We start from the raw sequence: 13939 nt of genomic DNA on the forward strand, positions 1-13939 counted from the left end.
CTGATTCCTCCAGGATAAGGTTGAAGCACAATCATGGGATTGGATGGGGATGCTTGCCTTGCTACTGCCTGTACTGTCTTCTCTGCCAGTTTTCAAGACCCCTAAATTAACTTTCTTGAGAGTGGGTAGTTTTTCTTGTATTCACGTATTTGCAACTTTAATTTTTGTCCAAGACACCATAGGCAGGTACCATAGTTCGTAGGTATCCCCCAAAAAGCAGATTTAAAAAAAAAGATAGTATAGATACAGTAACTCCTCACTTAATGTTGCATTTTTGAGGAACATAACTATGACTTTAAGAGAAATGATGTTAACTGAATCCAATTTCCTCATGAGAATTCATGTAAATGGGGTGGGGGGGTTAGGTTCCAGGGAAATTTTTTTCGCCAGAGTGTAAGTTTTAAACAATTTAAAACTGTACACAGCAATGATGATTATGAAGCTTGGTTGAGGTGGTGAAGTCAGAGGGTGGGATATTTCCCAGGGAATGCCTTACTGCTAAATGATGAACTAGCACTCGGCTGAGCCCTCAAGGGTTAACACATTGTTAATGTAGCCTCTCACTCTACAAGGCAGCACAAATGGAGGGAGGGGAGACGGCATGGCAGACAGAGAGAGACACCCTGTGTGTGTGTGAGAGAGAGATGTGCATTGCCCCTTTAAGTACGCTGACCCCACTCTAAGTACATTGCCTTTTTAAGTAGATCAGCAAGTTGAGACAGCCTCTGTCCAGAGCCCTGTCGTGTCTCCCCCGCCCCCCTGCTGCTCTCTGGAAATGGGGTAAGTGGGGGGCAGGAGCAGGGGGGAGGGCGACACCCTGACAGTCTCCCATCCCCCCACCTCCACCCCTCTGCAGAGCAAGCAGGAGGCTCCCAGGAGCAGCTCCAAGGCAGAGGGCAGGAGCAGCACATGGCAGTGGGGTGAGGGACAGCTGAACTGCCGGCAATTGATAGCCCTCTGAGTGGCTGCCGCACAGGGAACTTAGGGGAGCGGGGAGCTGATTGGGGGGCTGCCTGTCCACCCTGGTTCCAAGCCCCCACCAGCTAGCTCCAACTGCTCTTTCTGCAAGCAGTGGACAAAGCAGGCAGCTGCAAAACAACGTTATAAGGGAGCATTGTGCAACTTTCAACGAGCATGTTCCCTAACTGGTCAGCAACGAAACAATGTTAACCGGGATGACTTTAAGTGAGGAGTTACTGTACCTTAGAAACACTCATAAGTGGCAAGTTGCTGTGCATATAACCACTCTTACCTGCTAGCCAAGTAAGCTATGATGGCAGATATTCTGCATTCCCATCCACAAGATGGCCAGATTGTTTAGCTTACAAGCTAAATATGGTTGTTTATAAAAGGTTACATTTGAATGCAAAAGAAAAACTTGAGTGGTGTGATAATATTGTGGGGGCCCCACCATCCTTGTTCCAACTACCTTAATAAGATAAGTTTATTTTATTAAGGATACTGCATTGTGTAGTGTAGTATTGAAGCAGGAATATTTAATTATGTTGAATCTGCATGGTATAACATCTCTTATGTTTAACATATTGCATATACAAATGAACCTTGGTAAATAAAATTCAGTATGTAAAGGGGGAAAAATGAATGTATTCGTCATGCTATGATTGCCATTATGATTTCATCTCCAGTGAAGAGACTTATTTGAAAGGCTAAGCATTTTTTAACTTTTAAATGGTGAGTGCTTGACTAGTTCTGACATGGGGGAAGCAAGCAGATCATATCTTAACCAGTGTCATTCTCCTTATATTAACTGAACATAAAATCCCCTTTTTCAAAATTGTGAGTAATATATTCTATTGTGTTTCAGTGACTGCATACTGGAACTTAGTGTTATGCCTAAAGATGAAGACATCCTTCAACTGGTATGTTGTGTTTCTGAAAATGAAAATAAGATATACTATTGAAAAAACTCATTGATTTGCTGAAAATTTTTTGAACGATGTATGCTGCTTTCTGAATACTTTAAATCTTTGAACATTTGCTGTTAGGAAGTAGTTGGAATCGCAACATTTATTTTCCTGTTACTCCTTAACTCCCACTCTACTTGCTGCTTATCTTTGAAATCTCAGAATGTGAAAGCACCAGTAGTAGTTTTTAGGACACCAGAAAAATACCTCCGTTCATAACATTTTCCACGTTATTAGTAAAATACTGAAGCTATTCTAAAGAGGTATTTTAGAAACCACTTATGGTTGTCTGACTTGATTTAATGTAGGTTTCTTAACGTTAGAACTCGAGAAAGGGCTATTTTAAGAAAATGGCTAGATTTTTGTGAAATTTTTTTTGCACAGAAAGAACTTACTTGCACTCTATACAGAATTCAATTCCAAGTAAGAGGTATTTCCAGATTTGAAGAGAAGTATAATGTTGCACCGTGTAAAAGATGCCGTTTCACCTGAAACAAAACAGTGAAAATTTCCATGACAAAATGTAGCAGTTGCATATAATTTGAACAAGGAGAACTATATAGTTTGGAAAATGTTACTGTATGTACAGTACTGCACATCTTTCCTCAAACTTGAAGTTTCCCCAAACAATATAGTATATACAGTAACTTATTTTCTAAATCAAATAGTTTTCCAAAACCTTTTTACTCAAACTGTTGTAAATATTTTTATGATGGATCAAAACTGAGATTGAGGCCCCACTGTGCCGGGGACTGTTAACAGAGGCAATGATCCCTGTCCCAGAGGGCTTACAGTCTGAACACCCAAGAGCTGAGGGTAAAACGCATGTGAATGATCCTGGTGAAGAATTGGCACAGCCTTGTAAATTACCTGTATTGACATTTGTGTTAATTGGGGCTATAGCTAGGGAGTAGGAAAAGGCAAAAGGTCAGAAAAGAGTTGGTTAGCTATTGACAGCAGCAGGGGTTTTGTAGACATCACACGATAAGTGAATTTAAATTTGAAGGGTGCTTCATGTGGTTAGAGCAACAAGTCAAGAAGATCATTTTAGCAGTGTTTTGAATAGACTTGAGGGGGGAGTAAGGCTACAGGAGTCAAGGCCAGGAAAGAGGAAGCTTCAGTAGTGAAGACATTAAATGATGGATATGGATGGGAGTTTTGGCTTTGTGGATTGAGAGAAAAAGCTGGATTTTCGGGATTATGTTGTGTGGGAATAGTGGCAAGATTTAAAAATGGCCCGAATGAGCATATGATGCCCAGGTTATGTCCTGAATGACCAGAGAATGGTGGCGGTGTCCATAATGATAGAGAGAGGTTGGAAATGGGGTAGAGGTGCAGTGAAGAGTTTAGCTTTTAATTTAAATTCAACATAGGGCAAAAACTGGACATCTGTGAATAGATGCCAGGCTGAGACACTCAAAATAACAATGGATGGTTCACACCACAGATGCATCCTACAGAATTCAACTTCCTTTAAAAAAAAAATTGTTTAAGGTCACTTAAATCTTAAATACTGTCCATAACTCATGTTGTTCATTTAATTTTATTTTACATTTGCTAGTGCAAGAATGGACAAGTGAATTTTTTCCAAAGTTTGTCAAATATAAAGTTACATTAAGATTTCACTAAACTGAAATGTTGAATGTTAAGTTTCAAACCAGAGGACACTTCATAGCATAATATAAATCTTACAAAGGGTTTTAAAATTGAAATAACAGATCTTTAACTAGTGTAACACACACTGTGCTACTGTAATGAAATTTGATTTCGTTGTTGCTATTGGAGAGGAGTCTTTTAAATTTTAAAAAAATTATTTGTTTAATCTCTAGATTTGAATGTTCTGCTAATACATAGATGATAATGTCCATTTTTCTTGGTTAGAAATTAAGCCTCAAGTAACTATGTCCCTGATCACTGTATTCTGTAACAATTTATCAGTTAGCTTTTTGTTATACAGTTGTTATAAATGTCTGTGATTAACAAAGACTTGTGTAACATGCTGCTGGGGATACCCATAGCTGTGAGCCACTGTTACCTCCCTGCCTCAGTAAGCGTGAGAGTTGCTGGTGATTAGATTGTGCATCAGCTCCTGGCCATACCGGTTTGTTTTCTTCACCAACATACTTCTCAATGCTTTCCCAGCGCAAATCTTGCCTAGCAGGTAACAATTGGAGAACTCCAGCCCCTGAGCTCCTCAGACATTTCTCTGCAATGCACGGCCTCTACCACTGTACATTCACAGAAGATATTAAGTTTGCTGCTCTGTTAATGAGTTGGTACATCTCGGCTTATTAATTTAACTGGGGTAAATATGACCTTCCCTTCAAACACAGAACGGAATTGGTTTATAGTAGAAATAAAATAAGTTTATTAACAAAAGAGCATGGACTAAGAAGCGGTACCAAGTGAAAAAGAGAGAGGATGGTTACAAGCAATTAAAAGTGAAAAATATGCATCTGAAAGTATAAAACTTAGCCTTTCAAGACAGTCTTTGTTCAAGATGATTTCTTTTACCCACAATTTTCTTTCAATTTTTTTGGTGGCCGGGACCCATCAAGGAGATAAAGCAACCAACCGATTTGATTTCCTTAAAGTGAAGGATAAAGATGAAGTCTCTCTCTGTTTCTTCTTTTCCCAAAGGGATTGCTTTTGTCTTACAAATCAGGAAGGTCTCCTGGGGATTCAGTCTCCTGTGTGTCTCTGGGGTGCAGGAGCCACCTTAATTCTCTGTGTCTCAGGTTCAGGAGCAGGATAACCCCCACTGGTTTAGCTTGACAGCTTGGTTTACTGTTAATATGTAAATAGAGGTAAACCCACTTTCCTTTGGCTGTCTTGTCTTAAACATGTTATAACAACATCATACAGAGAGAATTCGTAACTTCATATAACATTAATACATGCACTTTACAATATTAATAACCAGCATGTTAGCTTTCATATACCTCCCAAGACATATTTTGTACAGATATTATTGCAGTAGTATGTAGGGTGTGATTACGGGGTGCCTAGGTTCACAACTGGCAACAAGTGTAATATAGATTTATAATAATGTAGGAAGTTACCTTGGTTCTTGGACAGATTTCTGTGTGTGACACAAAAACCCATCCCCATTTAGTGTTCTGAGTTTGAAAAAAATCTTGTGACATTTTGTTTAGTTTAGTTCTCTCTGGAAACCCAGTGTGACTATCTAAAAATCCCTGTTATGCCCCATGGCTTTACAGTGATCTCCTAAACCTCTTGGGCCAGCTGTCCTGCCAGGGTAGGAGAGCAGAGTGAGGCTTTTTTCAAATCCATCATCACAGCTCAGATGTTAGGTCCCTGTCTGTCTTTTTCTTGTACCCCTAACCCCAATACTCAAGATATGCAGCATTGCCTTTGTAGATCTCCCAGGTTGTTATCATGAGAGTTATAGTTTGAACCTATACCACTGGATGTTGGCAGCCTCAGCAGAGATGCCAAGAATAGCTCAGGCCATGGAGTCTAAAATATCCTCTTGCCCCTAAAGTCAGTTCTTTCTACGTCAGGGTTGAAGCATGTTTATAGTCTGATTGTTCTATCCTTCCATTGACCACGTTACATCTGTTTGGTGGATAAAAGAAGGCTTGGGTCTCCAGGACTATCAGTACTGCACATCGTTTACCAGAGGTCTTACTAGAGAAGCTTCCTTTTCTGTTGCTCCAAGTACTCCAAGGCTGAGCATGTTGTTCTACCAGTGAGCACCGACTAGCTTGCTGAAAAAGACTGCTAGTTGGAGCAGTTTGCTAACCAATCAGAAACATCAGTTCATTGTAAATATTTCCACTATGACCTTCATTTATCTGAATGAAAACTTCAGTGGGACATAATGTTATAGCTTTGTTGACAGAATTTCTGAGGGGGTGCAGATACTAAAAACTGATCGTGCTATGCCAGAAATGGGTTAGTCTTTTTGTACCTAACAATTTTTTTTTTACTTTAATATAAATGTGTGGGGGGGAAAACAATCTCTTGAATGAAGGTTAGTAATAAAATGATTAGTTATTAATTTCAGGAAGTTTCGTTCATGTAACTTCATCCTTCTTTGAATTAGGTTCCTATAACATCAGCGATTTAGAGATTTCTTTTGTGTTTCTGATAGAGATCTTCTTTTGCCCCCAGCTCCCAGGTTCAGTGAAGGACCTTCCTCCCTTCTTCCAGGGCCGGTGCAAGGATGTTTTCCCTTCTAGACCTTGTGCCTTTCCCTGAGCCCTTTCCTTAACATCTGGCACTCCCCCTCTCTGGGTTTGCCAGCTTTCCCAACTCTCTCCTCCTAGGGAGTAACTGTAGGCTACCTGCTTCTGCAGCCTCCAAACACTCGTCCCTTCTCACAGGGAGTGACCGCAGTCTGTTTCCCAGCAGACTCCTATGCTGCCAATTTCCTAGCTTCATAAATCTGGCCCAGCTTGTTCCTCCTCAACTGGGTTCCCTCACTGAGTTGCTTAGCCACCTGATTTCCCACAGCTGTGGCCTGGTGGGTTAATTAGCACTCTTCTACATTAACCCCTTCAGGGAAAGTGTGGGGTGAACCTCATCACAGAAACCTTTACAAATTTTCAAGATTTAAAACTGTTTCCATTCGGGACAGAATTCAAAATCTCAAACTTTCACAAATGGACAATCCCAAAACAATTTGTTTGTCAGTCAAAATGTTTTGATAATTTTTAAACATTTCTCTTTCATTTTGACTTTTTTACAAGCTTAAATGTAAAAACAATTGTTTTGAACCGAAAATCTATTTAAACAAAATGGTGAGATGGGACCTTTCTACAATTTCAAAACTTTTTTCCCTAAAGTTTTTGAAATGAGATTTGTCAAAAAACAGCCCTTTCACATGAACAAATTTGGTTTTGACAAATTAGCATTTAAAAAATTTTTTTTTGTCAAATTATTCCTGATCACCTCATTGATTTCAATAGGGGCAAGATTTCTAGTCTCTCTGGTTCTAATGTGAACTGAATGAAAATTGCTGAAATTTGTTTGCCTTATTCTGCAAACAGCTTCCAAAGCCTTGCCTGTTGCTGGTAGCTCTTTTCAGGCAGCATCAAAATTAAAAACTGAAGGAAAGATTGAGGGGGAATACCTATTTTAGTCTTCTGGTAGAATCCTCTGGCTTTAGAAGACCTTTCTGGTTTATGAATGAGGGAAGTGAGATGGGTAGGAGTTAGGAGATTTGGGTATGAAAATGTATGTGGGAGGGTGGTGAGAGGCAGAATTTGTTAGAAAAGAAGTGAGGGAGAGGTATGAGTATTTTGTTTTGGGGGAAGAACTGGGAAAGACTGAAAACAGAGGAGGAGGTAAAACATGTAATGTAGACATAAAAAAGGGCATGTACTTTATGGGGTAGAGGGAAAGAAGAAAGATATAGAAAACAAAACAGGAAAATATAAACCTTGGTTAGATATGGGAAAGAAGGTATAGTTAAAGCAAGAGAAACCTAGTAAATTATGTTCTGTACAGTTTATTAAATAGAAAACTGAGAGCGTATAACACATTCTAATCCTTGTTTTTAGTCACTTAAAATTTATTAACTCTTCCAGACTGTAATTTTCTAGATTGGTCCCATGATGATCTAATCTATTTATTTTGGCATGTTTGAGCAAAACTGGTTGGTCTGCTTTTTTAGTAAAAAAAAAAAATTGCTCCGTTATTTGAAAATAAACAAATATTTTTTGTAACTAAAAAAACCCCTCTAGTATCAAAATTGCACGGGGAGAAAGCTAAAACATAGCATAGAAATAGCCCTTATTGGAAAGAACTTTTGAGTGTTCTAGAGAACATTATTTTTTTATTTGATTTAGCTGTGACGCTTTGAAAAATCATTCCGTACACTTAGTACTATTGGTCTGTATTTTTTCTGATTTAAAAACAGGAGGCAAAGGGAAAAACTTTAACTTAGGCATGAACAAAAATTATCTGTGTAGTGTAAAATAGGTAGTAAATGTGTAGTGAATGAGTTAAGGCTTTATAAAAAGTTCTACCACCTATTCACATCTAACGTAGAAGAGGCACTTCTCATAAGGCTTGTGGAAGAGGGGTTCTCGTATGAACTTCCTATGGGATACAAGTGAAGAGATCCCTCCTGTGGATCTCAGTGTGTGTTGCATAGGGTTTCTGGTGTGTTTTGTCTAAATAGTTCTACAGCTTCATTATACTGTTGCTTCTTCTTCTTTAATTAAATATGATGATTCAATTTTAGGTTTTATTTTTTTAATTTTATATATGGAACATTTTCCTGTATTTGGGTTTTCTAAAGTATCCTAGGAAATTCTATTTTTTTTTTTAAAAGTACATATAGAGAATAGCAAGGCTGCAAGGTTCAGCACTAAACGGTCAGGAAGTGACAATGTTGAGGTTTCACTTGCAACCTCAGCTCTGCCTCCTTGCAGTAGGCTTCAGGTACCTGTTCACATTCAGCACAGTAAATCATTCTTACACAATATACTGTAACAGAGAGTAGCAGTCTAATGTTGCTCTCCCATACAGGCCACTTAATTTTGGAGCGAAGTTATTTTAACAGTTAATTGCCTCCAGAGGAAGGCTGTGCAAAGTGTTGAAAAGAAAATATATAGTAAAAGTCGGTGGAATAAACTATAACAATGCATTCCTTAAATACAATTAATACATTTTTAAAAATAGCCCATATGTGGGATTTTCAGTGGCACCTAAAGGAATCAGGAGCACAAGTCTGACTGAATTTTATTTAAGTGGACAAGTCTATACTGGACTGTCAGAACAACGAAAAACATGTAATTATAAAAAGATGACAAATATTGCAAACTGCTTTGTGTCTAAAAAGGAGCTGTTCTGTTGGGCAGATGAAGAAGAGGAGAACCAGAGGCCCAAATATAGGTGCTTCTGTGGGCATTGTAGGGGAGAGGAGGCATAGCAAAAACCAGAAGAGGATTTGTAACTCTACGGGGAGAAATCTGCTTCCCTGAAAGCAGCAATGAAGCCAGATGTTGTTCTGGTTGGTGGCTTCTGTGTAACAACTCAGCAGCATCTAGGGCAGGGGTGGCCAACGTCTGGCTCCAGAGCCACATGCGGCTCTTCAGAAGTTAATATGCGGCTCCTTGTATAGGCACCGACTCCGGGGCTGAAGCTACAGGTGCCAACTTTCCAATGTGCCGGGGGGTGCTCAATCCCTGGCTCTGCCACAGGCCCTGCCCCCTTCCCACCCCCTCCCCATAATCTGCCATGGCCTCGCCCACCCCCCCTTCCCCCAGTCTCCTGCATGCCACAAAACAGCTGATGGGGAGTTGCGGAGAGGGAGGGAGGGGGAGGTGCTGATCGGTGGAGCTGCAGTTGGGCAGGAGGCCCTGGGAGCTGGGGTGGAGTGGGGAGCTGCTGATGTATTACTGTGGCTCTTTGGCAATGTACATTAATAAATTCTGGCTCCTTCTCAGGCTCAGGTTGGCCACCCCTGATCTAGAGGAAGTGGGATCAAAACAAAGCCTCTGATGGAGGCAGTGCTAGATCTGGGCCCCTCAGCCCTTTGCCCATAAAAATTGCCCAGCTATGCATCTCACTATGTCCCATAGCAGTAGACCCAACCATGATATTCAGTTTCAGCAACTGGCACAATTGGAAGGAATTAAATCTTCTGAAAATTGGGATAGTGTTGTTAAAATATCTAGAAACAGGTATCTTGCACAGTTGCATTGAATTTTAGAGCAGATTCTAAGCAAGACTGATGCAGAACTGAGGCTAGAAGAGAAAAGCTACTCAGAGATTGAGTATCTGGCATGAAATATCAGAGTTTAGCTATACTCCATGTAATCAGAAATCTATTTTTCTTTACCCTAAAAGTTTAAAGGACAGAAGCACAATTTTGTGTTGCTATTTTCTTTACTAAAAGAAGCTTTTTAGAATAATCTAACTTTCAACTGATGTAACAATCAATCAAGTGCACTTGTGAAACAAAGCTATATTTATAAAAATGTGTATGATTTAACACCATACATTCAAAGTGATGTCAGTGGAGTCAGTGTTTAGATGGCCCAGTGAGTTTTCTTACATAACTCATCATTCTGCCTTGCTACAAAATGAAATATTTAAGCTTATTTAATGTCTCCCTCAAACAGCTACGGTTGGAAGCTATTGTGTATGACACTGGAGATAATTTTCTAGCAGCAGCAGAAAGTAGACTGTTGGAAAAAATATGCAACCTTTTGCACTTAGCTTTCCGGAAAAGAGGTTGGTATGGGAGGGTCTAGGTATTAATACTTTTAATCTACCTACTGTGAAATTCCTTTTTAAAAGGAAAGTTCCATACATGGCTGCAGCTGCTGCATTTTTCAAGAGCTGCTGCTCTCTGAGAGTTGACTATGAAATCTGCACTTATTGCCAAAAGACACAGAAGTACTCTCTTCCCCTAGATCTGGACTTTTTCCCAGAATTGACCAGTTTTGTATGGTATTGTATAACTGCCGAACTGGCACGTTTCCCCAAAGACCATGTTTTATTTTTTCTGTAGGAGGGAAGGTGGAGGCAGGCTTGTATCCATCTTGGAGCCCCTAAGGATCTCAGTATTATATTCTCTCCAGCTTTTAAAACCTTATGGTAGCAGCCATCTTCCTGTCTTTGTTTATCATTTCTCAGCCCTGGGTAGTTATTTTCTGTCATGAGGCACTCTTCATGTATTTTGGGTGTTATGGCTGTAGCACTCCCAGCATTTCTGATGCAAGGACCTCCACCCTTTTTCTTTAAAAAAATAAAATAAAACCTCAGTTTCCTGAATGACTCATTCAGGTTTGTTTTGTTTTTGTTTTTTTTTTAAATGGTAGGAGTGTAAAAAAAAAAAAAAAAATTGATTGGATGTAATCTAAATATCTTCCAGGGAACCAGTAAGTATGAGCTAATATGTTAACTTTTAAATCCAGTGATACTTAATGGCAGTGGCTTTTTCTTAAAGGGGCTAATCATTCGATTTATGAGGATACCTTCAGGAAAATTTGTGGCAGTTAAGTTTTGTGTGTGTCGTTCTCATGCTGGTTCCATCTGTTTACTCCTCTAACACCTTTAGCCCTCCTTTTGATGAGATGTATACAGTTTATAAATTGTTTCACCACTCTCATGGTGCTTTAGTTCCATTATTAGTTTCCCCCTTCTGTGCTGGAACACTAATGTATAAAGAGCACAGCAGCAATATATTGAGTAAACATAATAGCACAAACAAAACCACAAATATTACCCTAAATCTACTCTAAATGCATTAATAGCAGAAGACAAACACTTCACGCTTACACATAGATGTCTCTCATAATCCAGCCCTTCTAACTATTACCCAGATTCTCAGAATTTCTTCACAATGGAAGTTTCACTCCTTACTGTGGCTTTACAGAGTATAGTCACCCCCCATTTTTCATTCTCTGGAGATTGCATCATCAGCTGCAGAACTCAAAAGGTCATCTATTCTGGTTGCATTACACCTCCAACTACCTTACTTCGAAAGGTTCAAAACTGCAATCTCCTCTTGGGATCTAGCCCAAAAGGTAACACAAATGCATCCTTGTGGATTACTTTGGCAACTTGTAGATGTCATCTTTGACGTGTCCAAGGGCTACCGACTGTAACTTTGTCAGAAAGGTATTCTAGCTTGTATTTAAATAAAACCACTGAGGTTGGATTCAGGAAAAGATCATTAAACTATTTTCCAGCTGGTGTCCCGTCAATGAGAATGTATTATCTCAGCATTTGAAATAAATGGCAGCATATTACAATTTACTGTTCCTCACAAAACTGACTGCATTGTACTTTTTGAGAGAGAAGAGCAATTTATTTATTTGTAATGTGGCTTAATCTTGTTTTCTTCTTTAAATTAAAGGACTTGGACTTTCAGAAAGCATTTGACAAAGTCTCTCACCAAAGATTCTTAAGCAAAGTAAGCTGTCATGGGAGAAGAGGGAAGGTCCTCTCATGGATCAGTAACTGGTTTAAAAGATAGGAAACAAAGGATAGGAATAAATGGTCAGTTTCCAGAATGGTAACTAGTGGTGTCCCCCAGGTATTTGTACTGGGACCAGTGCTGTTTAGCATATTTATAAATGATCTGGAAAAAAGGGTAAACAGTGAGATGGCAAAATTTACAGACTATACAAAATTATTCAAGAGAGTTAAGTCCAAAGCAGAATACAAAGAGTTACGAAGGGATCTCTCAAAACTGGGTGATGAAATTCAGTGTTGATAAATGCAGAGTAATGCACATTGGAGAAAACAATCCCAACTATACGTACAAAACGATGGATCTAAATTAGCTGTTACCACTCAAGAAAAAGATTGTGGAGTCATTGTGAATAGTTCTCTGAAAAAAGCCGCCCAATATGCAGCGGCGGTCAAAAAGCTAACAATGTTGGGAACAATTAGGAAAGGGACAGAAAATATAATAATGCCACTCTATAAATTCATGGTATGCCCGTACGATGATGGAGGACATGACAGAAGTCTATAAAATTATGAATATGTGGAGGAGGTGTTATTTATTCGTTCACATAATTTCACAGCCAATGAAATTAATAGGCAGCAGGTTTAAAACAAACATAAGGCAGTACTACTTCACACAACATACAATCAACCTGTGGAACTCATTGCCAGGGGATGTTGTGAAGGCCAAAAGTACAACGGGGTACAAAAAACAAACAGGTAAATTTATGGATGTCAGGTCCGTCAATGCTTATGGATGCAACCCTGTGCTCTGGGAATCCCTAACCTATGACTGCCAAAAGCTAGGAGTGGACAACAGCTGATGGATCACTCGATGACTGCCTGTTCTGTTCATTCCTTCTGAAGCACCTGGCATTGGCCACTGTCCAAAGACAGGATACTGGGCTAGATGGACCATTGGTCTGACCCAGTATGGCCGTTCTTATGTTCTGATGATGTGCAATTTAATCCTTTCCGAAACTGAAAATAACGGAGTTTTTAATTTGAATTTTGGTACTGTATTTCGGACCTGGGTCATGGTGAGCCGAGGTGCTTCTTTTGTCAAGTTAACTATTGTCCCAAATGGTCCTGTATGTAGGGTGGGGAGGAGAAAACCAAGTAATTACCAGCTGAATGTATTCAGATCTTAAAAATATACATCTAGCTTTACATACTTAATTATACCAAAAAGCAATAAATTATTGTTCTCAGCACCAAAACAGCTTTCAAAATTCAAAGACCCTTGAACACATCCTATTTTTTTTTTTTAATTTTCACATGTTTTGAGATCAAATTTCTCTTTTAATGAACTGGCACTCACTTCCTGATTGAGAACAAGGAGTGGGAATAAGGACTCCCCAAAATAACAATTCTGCTGCTGAATTTTCTTCTGCTGGTGGTGGTCAGACTCCCAGCTGTTACTCTCATAGTCCTAGAGATTAAGGCTAGAAGGGAGGTAATCTAGTCTGACCTCCTTTATATCATTGTCTAGCAATGCCACCCAGCACTTGCACACTAAACCCAACAACCAAAATATTGCAGCCCACAGGAAGTTAAACTGTTATGTGCCATGGGCAGAGAATAGGTGGGATCAAGATGCATCAGTGCCAGGGCATTAAATGAGATAAACCCAGATAATACCAGCAAGTCACCTGCATGCTGTGATGCAGAGGAAGGTGAAGAAAAAATCCCAAGGTTTCTCTGCCAATCTGACCTGGGGGAAATTCCTTCACAATAGCACATATGGTGACTTAAACGAAGGCCATGGGAGCAAGAACCAGTCAGCTAAGCACCTGCGAGAGAATGCTTGGTGCCACCTCAGAGCTTTAGAATGCAAGGTCCAATGTTCCATTACCAGCCGTTTCAGTCTCTTATGCTTCAGAGGAAGGAGACTTAACCAATGTATTCTTTGGTTGTTGTTTTTGATGTGAAACTGAGGAAAGAGATTTCCACTTCTCCAATGTGCTTTTACTAAGGCTGTAGCTACAGTAAGCTACAAAAATTTTTGGGTTGTGGAAGAGGAGCACTAGGGTATCAGATGACCTGGAGGCTGTCAATGTCATTGAGAGAGGGCCAAC

General features: G+C 39.6%; 1 protein-coding gene across 4 annotated transcripts in view; it reads left to right on the forward strand.

Annotated features, from left to right (window-relative positions):
- The window catches only part of ARHGAP21 (Rho GTPase activating protein 21), a 194517-nt gene that overhangs the window by 125236 nt on the left and 55342 nt on the right, over positions 1–13939 (forward strand). For all 4 annotated transcript variants that reach the window (XM_034760239.1, XM_034760242.1, XM_034760238.1 and 1 more), the window contains exon 6: positions 1826–1880. In XM_034760239.1, the coding sequence (XP_034616130.1) occupies positions 1826–1880 (55 nt within the window). The remainder of the gene's footprint in view (positions 1–1825; positions 1881–13939) is intronic.

Source organism: Trachemys scripta, chromosome 2 (assembly GCF_013100865.1).
Source record: "Trachemys scripta elegans isolate TJP31775 chromosome 2, CAS_Tse_1.0, whole genome shotgun sequence".
In the NCBI taxonomy this organism is placed as follows: domain Eukaryota; kingdom Metazoa; phylum Chordata; order Testudines; family Emydidae; genus Trachemys; species Trachemys scripta.